Genomic DNA, 22,038 nt, shown 5'->3' on the forward strand with positions numbered 1-22,038 from the left:
GACAGAATGATAAGTACCCCCAAGTATAATGTGACTCGACACTTTTCAGGTTAGAAACCATCTAAAGTCTACTCCAAAAGTTATATTTTTCCATGTTTTTTTAAATGTTAGTAACTGTTTCTATACTGTTTCTGGGTCTAAAACGTTCAAATTTACTGTTAGTAGGGTGCTTGTTAAAAGCAATGCCTGAGCCCCCCTTCTGCTTCCACACTAGAAGGGCTGCAGTCAGGCCAGGCCTCCGCTTTGTTAGCCCCAAATGATTCTCAGTACTAGAGTACACTCATCTATAAACTTCTCCATTTTCTCTTTTATTTTCATTCTTGGGACAAAAACATATCAAAAGACATTTAACATATATTCTCTCCTCAAGGACTCTCTAAAACTCATGCACCCCGAGCATTCCCAGGCATAAACTGTCAACCCATTAAGATGGTCAAGCAACATCTGAGTTTCCCACACACAGTGTGACCTTGGGCCAGCCATTTACCCTCCCGAGGCCCTTTGTTTCTTCATTGGTAAAAAGAGCCACTCCCCTTCATGGTGGCAGTACAAATTCACATCTATGCATATTAAGCACCTGGTACTGAGTATGGACTCAAAAAAAAAGTAGCTCATATTGCTATTTACTATTACTATTTTACTACCGTGTTTTTCAGACCATAAGACGCACCACCTATCCCCTCCTCCCCCAACACCCGCCAACAAATTTGGGAGGAATAATGGGTTGTTAATGCTGCTGTTGAGTTCTGTTTACATTTACATTGGTGAAATATTATGTTATTTATGTTACTAAATATTTTGCTACATTTTTTGCTTTGAAAATTTTTTTCCTATTTTCCTCCTCTAAAACCTAGATGCATCTTATGGTCCAAAAAGTACAGTACATTACAGTGTTGTATTACTAACATCTCTCTGAAGAATAAAGAAAAGTGGTGTCATTGTCAGGACAGAGACTGGATCCAAAAAAATTTCCTAAACCCACCTGCAGAGATCAACCACTCGGAGCCTAGTTTCTACATCTGTAAAAGGAAGCATTGGATCTCACCTCTAAAATGTTAATGCTGGGACCATGCTATGGAAATGACAGCCACGTCATACCAGCTAAGAAGGTGTAAAAAGCAGAAAACTCACAATGTGTGCATTTGGGAAAGGCACAGAGTGAAATTACATATGGACTGTAAGTGCCCCATGGGTGTGACCACAGCTTACACTCCCCAGTGCCTGGAATAGTGTCTCATTTAGTGTGGGGGCTCAATAAATACTCAGTGAATCTGTGGGTAGGCCATAAGGAAAATCAGATGCACCAACGTAAAACACGGCTTGAAAATCCACCTGTCCTGAGGGGCCAGGGAAGCAATGCCAGCAGGCACGGATTTAAAGGGAGACAGATCACTATTCAACCTGAGCCAAGTTTTGCAGCCCAAGATCAGTTGGTTTTCCAGAGAAATCAGGAAGCCAGTTTTTAAAATGAAATCTCCTGATTATCCAAGTTTTAGCAAGCCATAATTTTTCTTTTGTAGGGGTTTTTGTCTGTTGTGTTCTCTATACTGCTATACCACTAAATTATCCCCCCCAGACAGTTTCAGTATGAGCAGTGGGGCTTGCTCAATAGTTTCTGTCTGAGTGAATACAGATGGAAAAACACACAGAAGGGAAGAAGGCTGGAGAAGAATAAAGGTAGTTTTTTTAGGAGACAGAAAATACAATCAAGAAACGATGGTGAAATATCTTGATTATTTGCACGTCTTTCATAAAGTACAGATCAGGACACAGGGTGGCAATATACATTACACATATGAAGTGTCTGATTTCATAATCAGAAATTACGAAAGAATAAATGTGTCAGACCATCTGGACAGGCAGCCCTGGGGCTCCAGGATCACACTTCACACTGGGCCACACCACCTGCCCTCGGCTCTCAAGGTCACTAGTGCATTTGGGGTGGGAGTGCCCCTAACCACCTTCACTTTCCTCCCAGAGCCCTGGAAAACTACAGGCTGCAAAAGGCCTATCAAAGCAGCTTCCAAAATGCCCTGTGCCCACACACTGGGAGGCCATCAGGAGGTGGCATGGGCACCCAGCTGTCCCTCAGAGCCCTGCCACCAGGTGGAGTCATTCATTAAACACCCAACTTCATAAGATCAAAAACAGTGGAGAAACCACAGGCAGAGGGCCCTTAAAGGTAGTAATTACCTTCTGGCACTAGGTTCTGCTGCTTTTCTCACAACCCCATCAGACAGGATCGGAAACTGGGACTTGGGGCAAGGCCAGGTCAAAGAACTGTGGGTGTGGAATCTATGTCCGCCCCCTGCCCCAAGCCTCAGCAACCTTTGTAGAGCACACTGGTTTTATACTTCCCCACAGCCCTCCAGCTGCCAGGGCTGGGGAGGCTCAAATGTGCTTTCAGGCAGCCTTTGGGCTCTCAGGGCCCAGTCCCTTCTTTTTGGCACCTTCTAGCCAGTTCCTTTTTTCTCTTTCAAACCCCTTCTCCAGCCTCACCATCAGTAACCTCCTAAAACAGAGGCCACTTCTCCCTTGGGTACCTTCCTACCCACCCTGGCAAGTGACCCTCTATCCCTACTTCCATCATCCTCCCTTCCTCTTCACAAAGCTTTCTGGGCCATAATCCCACTGGGCTGATAATCATCTCAAGAGGGCTCTGCAACTTAATAAAAAGGCATCTGCACAAATCTCTAGTGAAATTCCAATACCTACCTAGTAAGGCAATCAGGGCAGCTCCAAACTCTCCATTTTCCTCTCCATTTTCAAAGAAAAAGAAGTCCCAAGGGGGTAAGAAAAGGGGGCCAGGGATTAAAAATACAGATTCCTAGCCCCAGAGATACCAATAGAGATCTAATGGGTAAGTATCTGGGATAGGAACTGATAGTCTTTAAAAACACCCCCGTGGGTTTGGAGGGGTTCCGTGGATTATAACTTTTAGGGGCTGAGTTGTGGGGTTTGGGAGGGAAAGACTTGTGGTATCTACGTTCTGGTACATGGCTTTCGGGAAATCTGAGTTTTAGGGGATCTGAGTTTTGAGGACCTGAGTTGTGAGTCCAGAGGGGCCTGGGGCCTGCTGGGACTGGGCGTTAGGAGATCTGGGGCCTGGATTCTGGAGATGATCTGAGTCCTGGATTATCCTGAATCTGGATTCTGGGGACCTGGAGTTTAGGTTTTAAAGAATCTGAAGGTCTCGATTTGGAGGACCCTTGGTTTTGAGAAGTTATGCACAACCATCACCACAAATGTCCCTCACACCCCTGCGCACATAGGTTCTGCCCCCATCCCGACTGTACAGCTGACCCCACGGTAAAAACCTCCACTCTAGTGAGTCTGAGGAGGTAGGGGTGGAGGGCCCACGGCAAGCGGCGCGTTTAAAAGGTTCAAGAGTGCCAGAATGTGGGACCTGCAGCAACCGCTTGGTGTAAGAAGAAAGGCCACTGCAACCCAGAGAGGTGGAGTAACTGGCTCAGGGTCACACAGCGAGCTCCGGCTGGGGCCACAGGGCGGGCGCTCACCTCAATGAGCGAGTAGTTGATCTCCACATCAGACTTCACGAAGCCCCCACAGCCCACCACGATGTCCTCGGAGCCGCGCACCAGTCCCACGCTGTTCAGCAGCAGCAACAGGGTGGCAGCCACCACCATGGGCCCCGGTGGCCTACCGCCCCGGTACAGCCGCATGGCCCAGCCCCCGCTGCCCAACCCCCCCGCAGACCTTGGGGTCCCGCTCCCCACACTGCACGCTGCCCTCGGCTTCCTTCTCTGGGGGTGGCTGACAGCCAAACCACACCCCTTCGACTCCTTGCGCTTGCGCGCTCAGACCTCGTCCACGCCCCCAGGCAAAATGACTCCCGCGCACGCTCAACAAAAAGAGCCAATTTGTGCCCTCTGGAGGCCTGGGGGACTCTGCGCACCCTCTGACAGATGCGTTTGTAAGGCGCCTTAAGTATAGGTACAAATGGCAAATAATTCTACTTTTGGAATGCAATATCCATGAAACTAGAAAGGACAAGAGACTGTTGATGGAATTAGTCAATAGTTTCCCCAAGTCTTTCTGACCCATGTTCCCACAGATGATATATAATCTCAAAAACTACTTTAGGAATTTGTATAAATTGGGGCATTTCCCATGATAAATGATCAATAAAAATTTTTGACAGCAAAATATAGGTCATTTAAGTTCATCATAACATTTAAAAGGTATTTAAAATCTATTTTAATCCCAGCTCGAATAACATCTGCATAGAAACAAATTTTGAAGGATTTTCCTCATTAGCCAGACACGTATGCAGTTTAATTTACTTTGAATTTCTCCTGTGAGATAAAGCCTGATTTGTCTGAAAAGAAGTTTAGATTCAGTATGCTGTATTTTGTCCCAGGGTTGAATATATACTATAACATAGACTGAATTTAACTGTAGTTCACTACATTGAAACAGACAAAATTTTCTTTTTCTGGCCTGTTATTTGGAATTCTTCCATTTTGCTCCTAAAAAAAAATCAAGTGCCTTATTTTGATGGTTTTTATATTTTGTTTTTAAATAACGAGGCAAAAGAGAATTTCCCACTGGAAGTTGCCATTGGGGCTAAGACTTAAGTAGTAAAAACCATGAATCACAATGATCTTGCACTACACAGAGGTCAGAGCCCTCAGACTGGCTACAACACATCCACCGAGGACCGCAAGCATGAGAACATCTGATTTCAGTTTCTCAGGCTGAATTCCCACATGAATTACAGTGAAACTCTCAACTGTTTGGTTATAGAGAGGAAATATTTAAATAATTGTTGTATTGATTGAGGTTCATTATTTACATAACTACAATTGAAGTAGATGACCTTTACCCTCCCTAACATGAATCCCTGATCTGTCTTGGCAAATCACCAGGGGTTGAAAGCCTCCAATTAGGAAATGTTGGCCTATGGAAACTTCTCACCTCACAGAGGAAGAAGCCGGCCCGAGAAGGAAAGGGCCTTGTCTCGGGCTCTCTGCACCCAGCCATGTGGTGTTCAGAGAGCTGGAAAGTAGATTTGGAATGAGCCCAAGTAGAACTTGGGCACACGTTCTGTTTTTGGCTCACCAACTGGTTTTCTCTATTTTTCCCCCTGCTTTACTGACAATTCTCCCTTGAATTTCCTACATTCCCTTCCAATTCATCTTCAGATATACAAAGAAATAAAGGACTAGGACTATGGCAATGCCAATGGGGAGGAGGTTGCAGGCAGACGGAGCTCAGGCCCCCCCATAATTTCCAGCAGGCGCCACTAAAACACCTCAAATAAACAGACATGATCTGAATGTAAACAGCGGATCTGCCACACTCCAGGATAAATCCTTGGGTTCTTTGTGTCCTTTCTCTTCCAGAAAGAAGTCCCAGGCAAGAAGATGGCTGAAAAGGAAACAGAAAGAAGGGGGAAATTAGGCCAGGGGAACCCGTGTGGTTGAGTCTGTAGGAGGCGGAAGAAAGATGAAGGCAAGAGCCCGAGAAGTAATGAGGCAGCATGAAGAGAGCAGAGGGTTTCAATTTTGTACCCAGACTGAGCATCTACGCTTGTCGTTCTGAAAAAGCTGCGTCTTTCCTTCCTGTTCTAAAAGGAAGGTATGCCCACTGCAGAAGGGAAGAGAACAGAAAAGGAAAGGAAAAGAAAATTAGGACTCCCACGAGACTGCTGTAGCACATTTCTATCTTTTTATTTGTACACGTATGTCACAAAGAGTCATTTCCAAAAAGAACTCGTGGCTGAGGACACAACTTGCTTTAAGACCGAGGAGAAGAAGGTAAATGACATGACTCTCCCACTTTCTCCACCATATACCTCTTTTTTTGCAAAATTACAGCGTATTTGTACTATGACCTCTTTTTTCACTTAGTATTTAGCAGCTGTCCTTCCAAATTAGCATATTTTTGCAATGGCACTTTGAACCACTGCTTAATAACCTATGAATGAAATAATATTCATGCTAATAATAACTAAGTTGCTGAGCATCTATCATGTGCCCTGGGCACTGTGCTAACCTCTTCACTAGTAGTCTTCATAAAATCTTCCCACCACCATAGAGGCAGACAATGTCCACCCCCACAGAGAAGACTGAGGCTTAATCAGACAGCTCCGCCACCCACCACGCTGTAGGACACTTAGCACATGCACACCTGTTGGGTTCTTCCATTAGGATAAGTTCCTGGAATCGCTGTTGCCCAGTGTTCAGGAAGTCTGGGGTGACAGGGGTGGAAGATTATACAGAGATGCCACTGCACTTTTTGGAGCTGGGGGATGTTTCTAAGCCACGTTTCACCCCTTTTGCTCCACCCCTGCTGTGAGGCTGGACCTTGCCCGGGCCTCGCAATCCAAAGCTGGAATCCGGGCCAGGCCTGCCGGGCTCCGCCTCTTCCCGGTCTAGGGGACTGCCAGGGACTGAGGGACAGACCTAAAGACAGACAGACGGATGGACAGCGCCCTGATGGCCACTCCAGGGGAACCGAGCGTGGGACCCAGAGTGAGTGCCCCCTGACCACCCACTCCCCTTTCCCACCTTAGTAGTTCTCTCAGGAGATAACCCCAAATTTCAGGTCGGATGAACCAATGGCAGGGAAAGTGAACCCTTCAACCCAGCCGGGCTCAGAAGAGCCCAGCGGGGTTAAAGGAGCCTCCAGACCTCCCGGCTACAGGGCCTTTGACCCCTATTTACTTGAGGCTTTAGGACCCCCATTTCTCTAATGTACATTCTTTGCAGAGGACCCCAGGAGTGGAGGTCATAGGGTGGCAGTAGGGTCACAAAATTCCAGGATTTCAGGGGTCAGGTAGGTAAGGCAAAAATGATAGCTGATGCCTATGTATTTTTAGAGTTTTTTTTAATCCTCACCTGAGGACATGCTTAATCCTTTTAGAGAGAGGGGCTTTCTTCCTCTCTCTAAAGGGAGAGAGAAAGAGAGAGAAATATTGATGTGATTGCTTGATCCGTTGCCTCTTCTACTCACCCAGACCAGGAACCAAACCTACAAGCCTTCAGTTGACTGACCAAGGCTCCAACCAACCGAGCCTCACCAGCCAGGGCAATAGCTGATGTTTAAATGAGGGCTTACTTTATGCCCAGCATTGTGCTATTACTGGTATTGACCCATATAATACAGCTTTTAGAGGTTGAATTTCTTATTATCCCCCTTTGCAGGGAAAGAAACTGAGGCACAGGGAGGTTGCAGTTTATAGAGCTGGTGAGTGGTGAAGCGGGAGGAGTAAATATTACCAATGGGAAGGGGCTGGGGGGCTATTAACACAATGGGGAGAGAACCGAAGAGGCCGCGTTCTCTCTATTTCATACTCAGATTTCTTCTAGGGTTAGGGACAGGCCCACCGAGTGGCTAAGGTAAGAATCACAAATCGACCACAAGGTCTGGGGTCAGACAGGCCTACATGGAGTCAGCTCTGTCTCCTCCTACTTGTGTGAGCCTGAAGAAGGCTCTTCCCCTCTCAGTGCCTCAGTTTCCCAGTCTGCAAAATGGGAACAGTAACACCTACCTCCTAGAGTTGCTATAAGGATTAAGTGACTGTCTGTGCCCAGGACTCATCAGAGAACCCAGGTCTCCTAGACTCCTGGACCCAACCACCTGTGTTCAAATCCCAGTACCACCACCTTCCAGCTGGGTGACATCAGCCAAGTGACACAGCCTCTCTGAGCCTCAGCTTCCACATCTGCAAAATCAGTGTGATAATTGCGTCTACCTTCTAGGGTTGATGTTAGGATTAAAGGAGTTGGGAGTTATAAGGTATTTCAAAGAGTGCTTGGCAGGTTTTCATGTAAATGTTACGGGTCCAGAAAGTTGCCTGATCCTGTAAACAGGTGAGTTTGGGCCCCCCATGCTTTACCATCATAAGGGTCACCCTGGTGTTCCCTCAGGTCTGGAACCAGACGGAGCTTGAGCCCACCACCGACAGCCTACTGAGCCTGTGCTTCCTGAAAACAGCAGGAGTCTGGGTGCCCCCCATGTACCTCTGGGTCCTCGGCCCCATCTACCTCCTCTATATCCACCGCCATGGCAAGGGCTACCTCCGCATGTCCTCCCTGTTCAAGACCAAAATGGTAGCTACTGCCTCAGAGCCTGGAAGCAGGCAATGCTTGGGCAGGGGGCGGGGAGGAGCAGGCTGGAACCCAAAGGACGCTCCTCCTATCAAGGAGCACACAGGGGGGCAGTGAGAAGGGAGCTTGTTAACTAAACAGAGCTACACTGCACAGCATACAGAGGTGAGCTCAGGGGAACAAGGTCCACCCAAACAGATTGGTAACAGTGAAGTCCACAAACAACCCAGACACTCATGCGTTACCAAGCAGTGTCTGGCCACCATGACCGGGCATTCCACAAAGCGTGGGGTGCACGATGTAATCTTAGGACAAACGCTTTACATTATTGACCGTTATGTATTGATTTTTATGTTTGCCTGCTGTTTGTACTAAAGCACAGCTCTTAAAATTGTTAGGCATTTATTTTAGAGAGTGAGGAAAACACTGGCATTCAAAGTGTGGGCCATTCTGCTCAACTGTGCCCTTCTCCCCCAGACTGCTATAAAGACGCCCTTCGAGGCTCATTCATTCCCACACCACCTTGGTACCTTTTCTCCTGTGGCCAGCCATCTCTCTGTTGTTGACACACTGTCCTGGGAAGGGCCCAGCAGCACATATTGGAGGCTTTGGGGGTCACATGGTCTCTGTCCCAACTACTGAGTTGTGCCAATGCAGCAGAAAGGCAGCAGCAGGCCACAATCAACAAATAGGTGACTGTGTTTTGATAAAAAAAATTCATCGGCACTGAAATTTGAATTTCATCTAATTTCCACATGTCACGACATACTTACGTTTTTTCAGTTTTGTTCAATGATTGGAAAACGTCAAAACCTTGGCTTACAAGCAAGACAAAAACAAGCAGTGTGCCCAACGCAGCCTGTGAGACCTAGCGGGACCACCTGTTTGAATAACTGAGACATGTTGCCAGTGTGCCTGGTCCGGCCTTTGCTCCGCATGTGCACATTCTCACTTTCTCACTTCCTCTTCTTCGGAAGAGATGCTGACGCACTTTAGAGAGGGCCTGGGGACACACAGGTTCCAGCAGAGAGTTTCCCCTCGATTTAATAGTAGGGACTGAAAGAGACTTGAGGGAAGTGCACGTCCGTTTCATTTCACGCTGCCCCTTTGGGCCTCAGCATCCCTCCTGTGCACACCCGGGGCACCGCCAGCATTTTGGAAGACACAAGCTTGGCTCGGACCCTTGTGGTCGTTACTACGTGACAGTTACAGTTCAAGCTCGATCTGTAACACCCCTCACAGCGTTTTCTCACGCATCTTCCATATCGGCACTGTTAAATTATGACATTGGTACGTGACAGCGCCCCATCCAGAGTCACAGTGACTGGGGTCACAGTGCAGCTTGTCACCTTTGTTTTCACCCACCACCAGCCTTACCTCAGCCTGTCTCCCCAGGTGCTCGGGTTTACCCTCATAATCCTGTTCACCTCCAGTGTGTCTGTCGCTCTTTGGAGAATCCAGCAGGGGAGGCCTCAGGCCCCTGAATTCCTCATTCATCCCACTGTGTGGCTCGCCACCATGGTAAGGACGTCCCCAGGCTTAATGGCTTGTGCCTGGCTACTGGTCTTCCTGCGGAGGTGGAGGGTGTGGGGCAGAGCGGGGGTCTCCCCTCCCCAGCCCTCCCCCACCTTAAAGGGTGTGTCCTGACTCTCTGGTGCAGACCTTTGCAGTGTTCCTCATCCACGTAGAGAGGAAGAAAGGGGTCCAGGCATCTGGGGTACTATTTGGGTACTGGCTGCTCTGCTGTCTCTTGCCAGCTATCAGTGCCGCCCAGCAGGCCTCGCAGGAGGTAAGTGGGAGCCCGGGCCACCTGGGGGAACCAGCATGGCCGTTTCAGGCCTCGGGTCCCATCCTTCCTCCTCCTGTTTCCACACACGACTTCTTCTCTACACAGAGACACAAACACCACAGGTGCTTAAACTCTAGCAGCTCACAAGCACAGTCCCTCCCATAGACATACCTATCATCCCACATGTCTTTTCCAACACACATTCTTATTGCCTTACACACTCATGGCATACCCTTTACTTGCACACCAGACACATACTTTATGCATCACACAACCAGACTCTGAAACATCTCACACACATACACCTGCATACGTCCACTCACGCTCATTGCCAACCAGTTGTGGCTGGGCCTTCAAGTTCCCACACGACTCAGGCACAAACTTCCCGCACTGCCTTCGTATTCACACAGCCCTTCCACACTGCCCGGCACAGACACACTGGGCTCGCAAGCTCGGAGCTCTTGCATGAAATGCCACACTGGCCCCATGTACAGAGGGCATAGAGAGGTGGAACAGGCAGTCACAGCAGACTGGTGGTTGGCAGTTTAATAAGCAAAGGGAACTTACCCACAAGGCTGGACTTGGGCACCGCAAGACAAGATCTCTACACCCACCCACCAGAATCGTAAATCGTTGATACAGTGGCCTTAGTGGGGATAAGTCACATATACTGTCCAGACGGTCTCGTGACACCACGCTCTCTCAAGACTGCCTCATGGGAACAGGAGGAAGGCGAGGAGCCTCTAATTGCCCAGGTCCAGCTCACAGGTCAACCAGCAGTCACGTCCTCTCAATGATGACCTCCCCCAACACACACCTGCACACACTCCCCCTCATGCATGCAGGTTCCCCCTCGTTCTCACCTGTTCCATCCCTCACCCATGCCCCCATGCACCTGTGTCTCCACACTCACATTGTGCATCCACCCATATTTCTGCTTCCTCATCTGGAGAGAAGCACTTTCATGTTAGGGGGCACGATGGACCATTTTATTTACAAAGAAAAAATATGTAACCTAGACCAGGGTTTCTCAGCCTCGGCACTCTTGGCATCACTCCCTTTGGGGTGGGGAGGCTGTCCCGTGCATTGTAGGGTGTTGAGCAGCATCCTCCACCCACGAGGTGTCAGTGCCACTGGCCCACCACTGTGGTAGCCCCAAATGTGGGCCAAGATTGTCAAGTGTTCCCCGGGGGCAAAACTACCCCCAAGTGAAAACCACTTGCCTAGAGGGAGCTCACCGAAGACCTCTTGAGCCAAATGGTTACTCCACCTTCCTCCCTTTTTAAAAGAAGACAGAGAAACACGCTTCTGTCCTTAAGGACAGATTTTTACAAAGTAATCTTTGTAACTAACGAGGAAATTCCACAGGCCATCCTCTAATTAATTCATAAAGGGTGGGTTCCCACGGTTGACTTGTCACTCTGCCCGCCTAGACTCAGAGGGACTGGTGCCTTCTCTCCTACAGGGCTTCCAGAGCGACCCCTTCCTCCACGTGTCGACCTACTTGTGCCTGTGTCTGGTGGTGACCCAGTTGGTGCTGTCCTGCTTGGCTGACCAACCCCCCGTCTTCCCCAAAGAACCCCCGCAGTCTGTAAGTCTCCACATCTCCCACCCAGTGCCTCCCTTGTCCCTGTTCCACTTCTGGTCTCAACCCCCCCGCGTGACTGAAGAGAGTTGACTACAGCATAGGCCTTTGCTTTTTTTTTTTTTTTGATTCATTCCATCATTCAGTAGAATGTGTGTTGCATTCATGAGAATTATATAAATACTCATTAGGTCTAGGCCATGGTTGGCCAACGTTTTCTGTCCAGGGCAAGACGGAAACGCGGTTACGCTTTGTGGGCCACATGGCCTCTGTGGCAACTACTCAACTCTGCTGCTGTAGCACGAATGTGGCCACAGACAGTGTGTCAACAAAAGGGCACGAATGTGTTCCAATAAAACTTGGTTTGCAGAGCCAAGCAGTGGGCTGGATTTGGCCACCAGGGCTGGAGTTTGCCAACCCCTGCTCTGTGCCCAGCAGGGTACCAAGGACCCGTACAGACGTTGCGCCTCATCATACAGCTAACACCTGAGTCAGAGAACCAAACATTAATCACATAATTACACAAACGCATGGAAAGTTATAGAGGGGGCAAATGCTCTGCCGGAACACCTCATGGTCCCTGAGGGTAACAGGTAACATAGTCTGTGAAATCCAGAAAGAACGCTCTAAAGAAGAGACAGTCGATCTGAGTTCATCTAAAACGATGCCCAACTGCTTAAGTAATCAAGTTAAAACTATAATAAGACCTTTTTTCTATGATAATGGCAGGAAAAAATAAAAAGTGATAATCAGCTGTGATGGCGAAGGTGTGGTGAAATGGGCACTCTCATGCCGTATAGGTGAAGGACACAGGCCTGTGCAATTTTTCCGGAGCAGGTGGCAAAATCTCCGGACAGATCACTTCCCACTTCCTCACCACACTCACCGAGGGATACGGCTCAGAATGCTGTCTATGTCGTTCACGGTCCTTGCTTTGAGACCTGTCTGGTCTCCGTATTAATAACAGCTGTCCTGGGAAACTGTTAGGTCTTGCCTTGTGGACGCTCTCAGTCCTGTGGCCCAATCCCTTTTTGCCTTGCCTGCTAGGAAGCACTGAGCCTATCCGTGTATACCTCTGACGAGTAGGCAGTGCACACTGGTGTGCACTTTTAGTACTAAGCTGAGGGTCACTTCACCCCGTCTTCCTGTCCCTGGTTTCCCTTGCCACATACTGGCCATGGAATGTGAGACTGAGTTCTCCTTCTGCCCCATCTTTTGTCCTTACAGAATCCGTGTCCAGAGGCTGGGGCCTCCTTTCCCTCCAAGGCCATGTTCTGGTGGGTTTCTGGGTAAGTAAAGTAGCTGGGAAGGGGCTGGGGTGGTGCCTCCACCCACTTGCACTTGCTGCCCTGATTTGTCACCACACGTCTCCCCTACCCGGGGTTCCACCCAATCTTACCAAGGTCCACGGGCTTTCTCCATTCCAGCCTCAATGCATCCCTCTCAGTGCGCCCGTCATACACATGCCACTCCTACTCCCTCGTTGGAGTGACATCTGGATTTGAACCCTGGCTCTGTCTCTTAGCCAGCCATATCACAAATATTGGGAGTCTTAATTTTCCACTCTGTAAAATGGGAACAACTCTACCTTCATTGAATGTGGAGAGCTTAGTGCTTATATAGCAGGTGTTCCATAAAACTCATCTGTTACTTGGCTTCATTCATTCCATTAACACTTAATAAGCACTTACTATGTGCTAAGCCCCAAGGGTGAGAAGGTAAAGACCAACTCTTTATGCCCTGGAAACTCCCAGGCTGGTAGAGAAGACAGCTGTTTCTCCAGGGTCAGCATGCTGGGCACTCAGAATGTCCCTGCCCACTGGGCCCCCTCCTGACCACACTATGGTCAGATTTCATAGTACCTACATTTGAATCCTAGGCCCACCACTTCCTAGCTGTGTGACCTCTGGAAGGCTCCTTAGCCTCTCTGTGCCTCAGTCTCTGCACCTGTGAAATGAGGATTAAAAATAGCATCTACCTCATAGGGTTGTGAGAATTAGATCAGATAAAGTTTGTGATGTGCTTAGAACAAGGTCTGGCCCATAATGAGTATTATGTAAAATAGCTACCAAATAAATGCAGATAGAATGCTCTGGGGATATGGAATTGGTGGAAAGAGCATAGAAGTGCTAGAAGAAAACAGATCTAGCCCTCTGTTTCCCAAACATAGGTTCCTTCAAGCCTTTTTCCTTATTAGGATATCATTCATACACTATTTACTTAATGTTTTTTCTTTAAAGCAACTCGGTTTTTTCTACTCTAACAGCCTTTTTAAAAAAGGAAACTTTCTGGCCCTGGCTGGTGTAGCTCAGTGGATTGAGCGCGGGCCTGCGAACCACACGATCGCAGTTCAATTCCCAGTCAGGGCACATGACTGGATTGCAGGCCAGTTCCCAGCAGGGGACTCATGATAGGCAACCATATATTTTTTATTTCTCTCCTTCTCTCCTTCCCTTCCCCTCTAAAGATAAATAAATAAAATCTTATTTTAAAAAAGGAACCTTTCTATCACTGCCAAATGGGAAAAATCTATAGAGTCACTTTCCATGTAGAACTCCAAATGTAATTTCAGTGAAAAAGCTAGCAATATGAATATTTCCTAAACCAGAAGTGTTGCTTGCCTCAGTTTGCTCTGTGTTAAGAAAGGGAACTTGAAAAATCTCGGCGAGGAGCACAAGAGCAGCCCCAAACAAAACCTTCTCCTTGGTGCCATTAGAAAGATTAGGGAGACCCGAAAAGAAAGTAGCGCTCCTGCTACGGAAGTCTGTATTAATTACTGTCTTGAGTATGCATGTTGGTTCGCATCCTGGCCCCCCAACCAGAGGGCAAAGGGAGATGGGAGAGACAGGCTCCAGAACGGAGGGGGTGGTTTAACAAGCAAGAGAAGTCACCCGCAAGGTTCCTCTTGTGCAGGGCTGGACAGGGAGACCCCACACCCTCTGGTCAGAATCCTAACAGTTTTTAGGGAGGCCTTGCTGGGGTTCAGTCTCGGGTACCGTCCAGAGGGTCTCAACAACACCTCACTCTCTCAGGTCTCCTTGCAACGGCTCCTAGTGCAGGAAGAGCGGGCAGTGTGCACATGCCAAGGACAGGGGAGGGGTGAGGAGCCTCCAATTGCGCAGGTCTGGCTCTTGGGTCAACCAGTGGTCACATCCTCTCAATGACCTCCGACACATGCCACCTGTGGTTGTCTCATATACCAGTCCCACGGGTTGAGAAACACTGTCATTTTAAGGTGAGGAAATGAAGTCCACTGATGAGAAGTGACATGCCCAAATCACAGAGTTGATAAGTAGCCTCATGTGACAAATCTGGTGCCCTGTGCCAGGAGGTGAGGACAAAGACAAGTACTGTCTTTGCCCCCATGGAGCTTAACATCCAATGGAGGAGAAAGACACTAAGTAAATAATCAGACTGAAAAAGTAAACAATCATAATTGCAACAAGCATTATAAAGAAAAAAGCTCAAGGAATTATGGGGTCTTATAATGGGGAAATCTGCCTGGATGGGGCATCATCAGGTAGGCTTCTAAAGAAATCCTGCCTAAGCCAAGGTAAAGGACAAGTGAAAAGTGACCAGGTGAGGAATGTAGGAAGAGTTTTGAGCAGAGTGGCATGCATGTGCAAAGGTCCTGAGGCCAGGTGGCTGAAGCAGTGAGTGAGGAGGAGAGTGGGAACATTTAACATGGAAAGAAGAGTTCAGGTTTTTTCAACAGTGGTAGTTTTCATTTTAATTTTAAAAAAATCTCCCACAATGACATGTTTGCTTATTGATTCTTATTTTAGAGACAGGGGAAGGGAGGGAGGGAGAGAGAGGAAAAGAGAGCGAGAGAGGGAGAAACATCAGTGTGTGAGAGGTCAACATCAAACATTGACCAGCCACCTCCCACACATGCCCTGACCAGGGACTGAACCTGCAGCCTTTCACTCTGCTGGGCAACAGCCAACCCACTGAGCCACACCAGCCAGGGCTCCTCAGCAATAGTTTTTAATTCTGGACTTCTGAGTCCTAGGGAGGTTTATTTGCCCTTCTACACAGGACATCCCTTGGTTAAATCACTTAATCTGTCTGAGCCTGTGCTGCCTCATCTGTAAAATGGGCCAATAGTAATCTATCATGTAGGCTCATGTGAGAATTAAATGACATGACCTTCATAAACTGAAAAGTGCCTGGCAAATATTAGGTACAGTTAATGGCTTTCATTTTACCAAGGGGCCAGCAGAGATGCCGAGGGGTAAAGCAACTTGCCCAGGGTCACACAGCTACCAGACCAGGACTTTCTTGAAGGGGCAGAAGGCAGAAGGAGCTTGCCCTGGTGACCCTCTTTTACAGGCTGGTCTGGAGGGGCTACAAGAGGCCACTGGGACCAAAAGACCTGTGGTCACTTGGGAGAGAGAACTCCTCAGAAGAACTCGTTTCCCAGCTGGAAAGGGCATGGACAAGGAACCGCAGCGCAGCCCAGCGGTGAGTGTGTGGAAGTGGAGAGAGAGCTCAGCCACAGCCCAAACACAACCTCCATCCCTACCCTGGGCTCCACCACCACAGTCCCCTTCTCGCCAGCTGATCTCACTAAGCATCAACTGGTCAGGCTCAAGGTATATTTCCTCCCAGAGTGCTTTGCGGGTTTCCAACGGAGATGGACAAAGGGGCAGCTCCACCAGATCCTCAGCAGGAAGCTCGCGTGGTGAACTGGCAGGCAGGAAACAGACGGGATATTTTAAGGTGGGGAGAGCAGAGTTTAGTGGTGGGTCACTTATTATGTCACCTGAGTGATCAGCTTCCTGGACCTTGGTTTTCTTACCTGTTCAATGGGCATGTCATTAACTCATAACTTACGGGAGATGATAAGAAGATGATTTCAAAAAGAACTTAGTGAATTCCTCCAAAATGGCAAAAGCTCGAGCAAAACCACTTACCCAGAGGATTTCATGTTCTTTCCAGTCCTGTCCACTCTGCCTCTCGTTTGCCCTCTGTGGCATCTCTGGAAATTTCTGTGGGGCCCCTGCAGCCTGAAGAGCCAGTTTGAGAACCTTTGTTCTAGAGAAATGAGCAGACAACGTTAATTAAACCTGGGGTCAAATGCAGACTTACTATCAAGTAGTTGATGATTTTGGACAAGTCACTTGACCTCGCTGGACCTTGATGTCTCAGGGGACAGATGAAAGTAACTTAGCTCTGTGGGAATAGTTACAAGGTCCCCCTGCAAACTCTAGGATTTTGTGGTGGTAGCTGCAGATGGCTGAATCCCACAGATTAGCAGAAGTGAGAGACAGACACAGAGTGAGAGTCTATTGGCTCACATAGTTGAGTCTGGCTGGATCCAGGGATTCACATGGTGTCCAAATCTTTTCCCTCCATCCCTGAACTCAGCTGTTATCTGTGTATTGGTCTGTCCCACGCCTAGCTCCAGACAGAAAATTCCAAGGAAAATCCCTGATTGGTTGGTTCAAGTCATGTGCCTATCAGGGGCCACTCCCACAGCCAGGGGCCAAGCCCCATGATTGGTTCCTTCAGAGTCACACAGAGAGGAGAGGGTAGAGGAGGGGCTACCCCCCAGGCAAGGGGGTGTGTTGCTTCAAAAAGGGTAATAGGAGCAAATCAAAACAGCAGCCCTCTCTCATCCCAGACATATCTTGTTGAGCTTCCCCTCCACTTTTAGTGACGTTTGAGTGGCGAAATTCATTCAGCAAAGCCCTGGAGGTCTCACCCACTGCCTTCCAGCTCTGGGTTCCCCTGCCGGCGTGAGAACACTGGAGCTAGTGGATGGAAAGGTGCTTTTCAGAGGAGACTGAGGATCCACGGACAGTGGACAGAAAGAAAGGAGGAAGGCACGGTTATACATAGGTCCAGCTCAATCGTTTTCTGAGATGACTGATTATTCACACAGGGAACGTTGCTTCTGTTTCTGAAATATCTTTATTTTGCAACTTTGGGAGGAAGGGAGAGGATGTCATCCTGAGAGCTCAGGTTCCCAAGGTATGCTTGGCCCACATGGTGTAATGCTCTTCTTTTTCTTTGGAATTTTTTGTTTTGTTTTTGTTTTTAATAAGTCGCCAACATTGAAAACCTGGAGATATCACTTAAAAATCTGGAATTCTGATTTCTCTTCATGTAGACTGGGAATGCTGGGTCACAGCCCCCCACCGGGCAACGGGAGAATGGACCTGGGTGGCAGCTGCCCCATTGGACAGGGCAGATGCTTGCCAGCTTGCCACAGCCTCCACCACTCCCTTTTGTATCCCCCAAGCTATACCTGGCCGCTCACTCACACCCCTGCCTCACCCTGCGGTCACAGGCAAGTCCTGCACAAAAGGCCTGTGATCCAGAGAAGAAAGATTAGACACCAATCTAGAGACTTGTCTGGAAGAAAAGTGAAACCCGCTGGAAAGGAGAACATTTGCTACAGAGCCTACAGGCTGAGCTCAGTGACTGAGAGTTCTGAGGCCGGCAGCCAGAACAGAACCAAGCAATGCATCCAGCTGAAAAGAAGCCCTCGCAGTCACCTCTTCACCAGCCCCATTTGACAGATGGAAACACCGAGGCTCCGAGGGGAGGGGACAGAGCTGGCAGTTGAGCCTCGGTCTTCTGGCTCCAAAGCCAGCTTCAGTCCACCAAACCAAGTTGCTTGCTTGCTCGCTTCCTTCCACCAATCTTCATGACACTATGCACCAGGCACTCCTGTTAGGCCCTTTGCCCACATAACACCTATTTCCCCCATCATTTGGCAAGTATTAACTGAGTGCCTGCTGCCTTCAAGAGTTTCACTAGGTGCTGCGGGAAATATAAGCAAAAAGTCTCCCCACCTGGAGTTCTAACAAAATAAGTAAGTAAAGGAGAGAGCTGGAGCGAGTGAGCATGGATGTGAAGGCAAATAATTCAGTGACGGGATCTCATGGGGAAGGGCGGTCAGGGCTGGCCTCTGCAAGGAGGTGACATCCTTTGGGTTTTCAAGACCCAAATACAAAAATGTTTGTGAGCGGCAGGCCATATACAGCTCAGTGACAAAGACCAGACCACAGCCCTCTGAGACACCAAAGCAAACAACAAGCCAAACAACAGGCCAGGGATGAGGGGCAAGACCTTTGACCTTGTCAGTGAGAATCTGGCCACCCACACTCACCAAGCTTTTTTTTTTTTTTTTTTTCTGGGTGATGAAGGCNAGCTTTTTTTTTTTTTTTTTTTTTGCTGGGTGGTGAAGGCCACAGAGAGGCACTGTGTGAACCATGAATGGAGAGCTGGGCTCAAATCCCTGCGCTGTCCTTGCTGTGTGACCTCAGGCAGTGTTACCACCTCTCTGAGCCTTAGTCTTGTCTTAAGTAAAGTGGGGGGCCTGTGACACCTGCCAGGCAGACAGGTTGAGAGGAGTCAGCGCAATCGTGCATGTGAGGGGCTGACCTCCATGCCTGGTCCCAGTCCCAGCTCTGTGGCTTGGCATTGACATTAATGATAACCCCACCAGCTGTCAGAACTGGATGGGACAGAACTTAACACCTATTTCCCCCATCATTTGGCAAGTATTAACTGAGTGCCTACTGCCTTCAGGAGCTCCACTAGGTGCTGCGGGAAATATAAGCAAAAAGTCTCCCCACCTGGAGTTCTAACAAAATAAGTAAGTAAAGGAGAGAGCTGGAGCGAGTGAGCATGGATGTGAAGGCACATAATTCAGTGACGGGATCTCATGGGGAAGGGTGGTCAGGGCTGGCCTGAGAGCAGCTCCATGATGTTCTTATCCCCTCCTGTTATGGGCTGAGTTGCACCCCACAAAAGTCTTAGGTTGAAGTCTGAACCCCCAGTACCTCAGAATGCAGCTGCATTTGGAGATGAGGTCTTTCAAGAGGCAAAGAAGTTAAAATAAGGCTGTTTGGGTGGGCCTTAATCCAATGTGACTGGTGTTTGTATAGAGGAAATTTGGACAGACAAGGAGACACTTGGTGTGCACGCTCACAGGAAGGGTGCACACCAATGAGAGCAGCTCCATCCTGTCGCACTCGAGGACACAGAGACACAGAGAGGGGAGCAGACTGCCTCAGGCCACGCAACAACCCTGCTGTCAGCAGCTGCTCCCTATGGCGGGGGACCTCCTGTCCCAGGAGGGGTCCTCTGGCTTCTCCCTCCTCATCCGCCCTCACCCTGGCTCTCCCTGTGGCCCCCGGTAATGGCCAGGGGCTAGGGCTAGGGCAACAGCAGGATTCTGAACCCGTTCCAAACAACACGAAGGCTGGAAGAAGGGAGGGCTGCACATCGGAACAAAAGAGCCTGAAGGCAGAGTTGGGTTCTTTTACTCCTCAGCTGCGTGTCCCTGGACAGGTTCACCCCCTGTGCCTCAGTTCCCTCATCTGTAAAATGGGGTAACAACTGGCTCACCAGGTTCTTAGGAGGACTAAGGAGTGCCTGGTACATAGTAGGTGCTGAAAGCATGTACATACCCATCACCATTCAGGAGGGCTTGGGGCTCCCCTCCTGCCTGCCCCACCCCTACCCAGCCTAATTGTCTCATAAATGGGTGATCTGGGGGATGAGGAAGAAGAGGTAGGGAGGCGAGGCTGGGTGCATGCTCACCCACCCACGCCCCTTGTTGAGAATGAACCCTGAAATACTGGGTGTTGCTGCTCACAGCTCAGCTGCCACGTCTGAGAATATTAAAAAGATTGTCTTAGTCCATTGGGAGCTATAACAGAGTCACATAGACAGAGTGGTTTATAAGCAACAACTCTATCTCCCACAGTTCTGGAGGCTGGAAAGTCCAAGATCAAGGCACCTGCAGACTCGTTGTCTGGTGAGGGCCCGCTTCCTGGTTCATAGACACTGTCCCTTCTCTGGGTCCTTATGTGGCCGAAGGAGTAAAGCAGCTTTTACACGGTCACTAATCCCATTTAGGAGTGGTCCACCCTCATGACTTTGTCATCTCTTAAAACACCACACCCCCAAATACCATTGCATTGGGGGTTAGGTTTTCATCTCATAAATCTGGGGGAATGCGTTCAGTCTATTGCAAGGACTGTCTCCTCCTGAGACGCTGATGAAACCAGTGTCTCCTCTTCCCTAAGGCACACCAAGAGGGCAGCGCTGGAAAGGAAAGGAAGCCTCCACCGCGGCGGGGACGCCTCCGAGACCCAGGCCTTCCTGCAGCAGAAAGAGAGCAGGAGGGGCCCGCTGCTGAGGGCCATCTGGCAGGTCTCCCGCTCCACCTTCCTCCTGGGGACCCTCAGCCTCGTCATCAGTGACGTCTTCAGGTTCACTGTCCCCAAGCTCCTCAGGTGGGTTCAAGCCTTGGGTGCCTTGCTAAGACCGGTAGTCCCATACTGGTGCCTTTCCAGGGCCAACGGGGGTTCTGTTCCCCTGCCCCTGCCTCGACCTCTGGTGCTCAGGGAACAGGATGGTGGGAGAAAGGACATGACAAGGGCAAACATAAATGAGAAAGTGACTGACCTTGGGGAAAAGAAAATGGGCGACCTCTACCCTGACTGTATCAGTTAGCTTTTGCTGTGTAACAAAACACCCCCAAAAGGAGGGGCTTTAAACCACTAATTTACTTACGATAATGTGGGTCAGCAATTTGGTTTGTGAGCGTGCACACCAAGTGTCTCCTTGTCTGTCCAAATTTCCTCTATACAAACACCAGTCACATTGGATTAAGGCCCACCCAAACAGCCTTATTTTAACTTCTTTGCCTCTTGAAGGACCTCATCTCCAAATGCAGCTGCATTCTGAGGTACTGGGGGTTCAGACTTCAACCTAAGACTTTTGTGGGGTGCAACTCAGCCCATAACAGGAGGGGATAAGAACATCACCTCTTGACCAGTGTGGCTGCAGGTCACTTTGAAAATGAGCATGGACAGGGAAGAAAATAATTATGGTCATTTTGGGGGGGAAAGTCTGCTACACCAGCTGGTCCTCCAGACTGAGCCAGGTTTGGGCAAGGACAACATCTCAGGCACCTTCTCTCATGAGCTGTACCTTCTCCTCCCTTCCTCTTCTACAAGCCTTTTCCTGGAGTTTATCGGCAATCCCACGGCTCCGGCCTGGAAGGGCTACCTGATCACGGTGCTGATGTTCATCGCCGCCTGCCTGCAGACGCTGTTCGAGCAGCAGCACATGTACAGACTCAAGGTGCTGCAGATAAGGCTGCGAACGGCCATCACCGGCCTGGTCTACCGGAAGGTGAGCCCCAGGGACAGGTGTGGGCTTTTCCCTTCTCTCCACCCCGTCCCGGTTTACATGCAAATGCTCTGGTCAGGCAGGGTCTTTCTTGCTCACCTGTGCCCTCCCCAAACTCATCCAGCACCCCTTACCTCAGGCCCTGTGCACATGCTGTTCCCACTGCCTGGATACTCTCCTCACAGTCCTGCATGTAGTCAGCTCCTACACACCCCCATGAGGAGAAAGAACTAACCTTTGGGCTGTGCAGAAACCAGATAAAAGTGGACTGTCAGCTACGTTACCAGGCAACACTGCTCGTGGTAAAAATGTCCCCTGACCCATTGGAAAACTGCCTCTGGACTGGAAGTTCTATCAGGGAACTGGGAATATCTAGTGGGAGCCAGAGCTTTGGGCTCCTCCCTGTGTTGGGACTCATCCCCTTGGGGAGC

The 22,038-nt window shown here is 49.2% G+C and overlaps 2 protein-coding genes across 8 annotated transcripts in view; one reads left to right on the forward strand and one right to left on the reverse strand.

Annotated features, from left to right (window-relative positions):
• The window catches only part of LOC119001995 (nodal modulator 1), a 51,563-nt gene extending 47,776 nt beyond the window's left edge, over window positions 1-3,787 (reverse strand). For both annotated transcript variants that reach the window (XM_037067650.1, XM_037067649.1), the window contains exon 1: window positions 3,519-3,787. In XM_037067650.1, the coding sequence (XP_036923545.1) occupies window positions 3,519-3,683 (165 nt within the window). In that variant the 5' untranslated portion in view covers window positions 3,684-3,787. The remainder of the gene's footprint in view (window positions 1-3,518) is intronic.
• Window positions 3,788-6,382: 2,595 nt separating this feature from the next.
• Window positions 6,383-22,038, forward strand: part of ABCC6 (ATP binding cassette subfamily C member 6) — a 48,934-nt gene continuing 33,278 nt past the window's right edge. For 2 of the 6 annotated variants that reach the window (XM_037067652.1, XM_037067653.1), the window contains exons 1-10: window positions 6,384-6,497; window positions 7,896-8,078; window positions 8,232-8,375; window positions 9,471-9,596; window positions 9,736-9,864; window positions 11,330-11,455; window positions 12,677-12,738; window positions 15,782-15,913; window positions 20,497-20,706; window positions 21,433-21,610. In XM_037067652.1, coding sequence (XP_036923547.1) covers window positions 6,447-6,497; window positions 7,896-8,078; window positions 8,232-8,375; window positions 9,471-9,596; window positions 9,736-9,864; window positions 11,330-11,455; window positions 12,677-12,738; window positions 15,782-15,913; window positions 20,497-20,706; window positions 21,433-21,610 — 1,341 coding nt within the window. In that variant the 5' untranslated portion in view covers window positions 6,384-6,446. Of the gene's footprint in view, window positions 6,498-7,895; window positions 8,079-8,231; window positions 8,376-9,470; window positions 9,597-9,735; window positions 9,865-11,329; window positions 11,456-12,676; window positions 12,739-15,781; window positions 15,914-20,496; window positions 20,707-21,432; window positions 21,611-22,038 lie in introns of all 6 variants that reach the window. The other 4 variants (XM_037067657.1, XM_037067654.1, XM_037067655.1 and 1 more) reach the window with 4 other exon arrangements.

This window comes from Sturnira hondurensis, unplaced genomic scaffold (assembly GCF_014824575.4).
Source record: "Sturnira hondurensis isolate 20B ecotype Veracruz unplaced genomic scaffold, ASM1482457v3 Scaffold0017394, whole genome shotgun sequence".
Lineage (NCBI taxonomy): Eukaryota > Metazoa > Chordata > Mammalia > Chiroptera > Phyllostomidae > Sturnira > Sturnira hondurensis.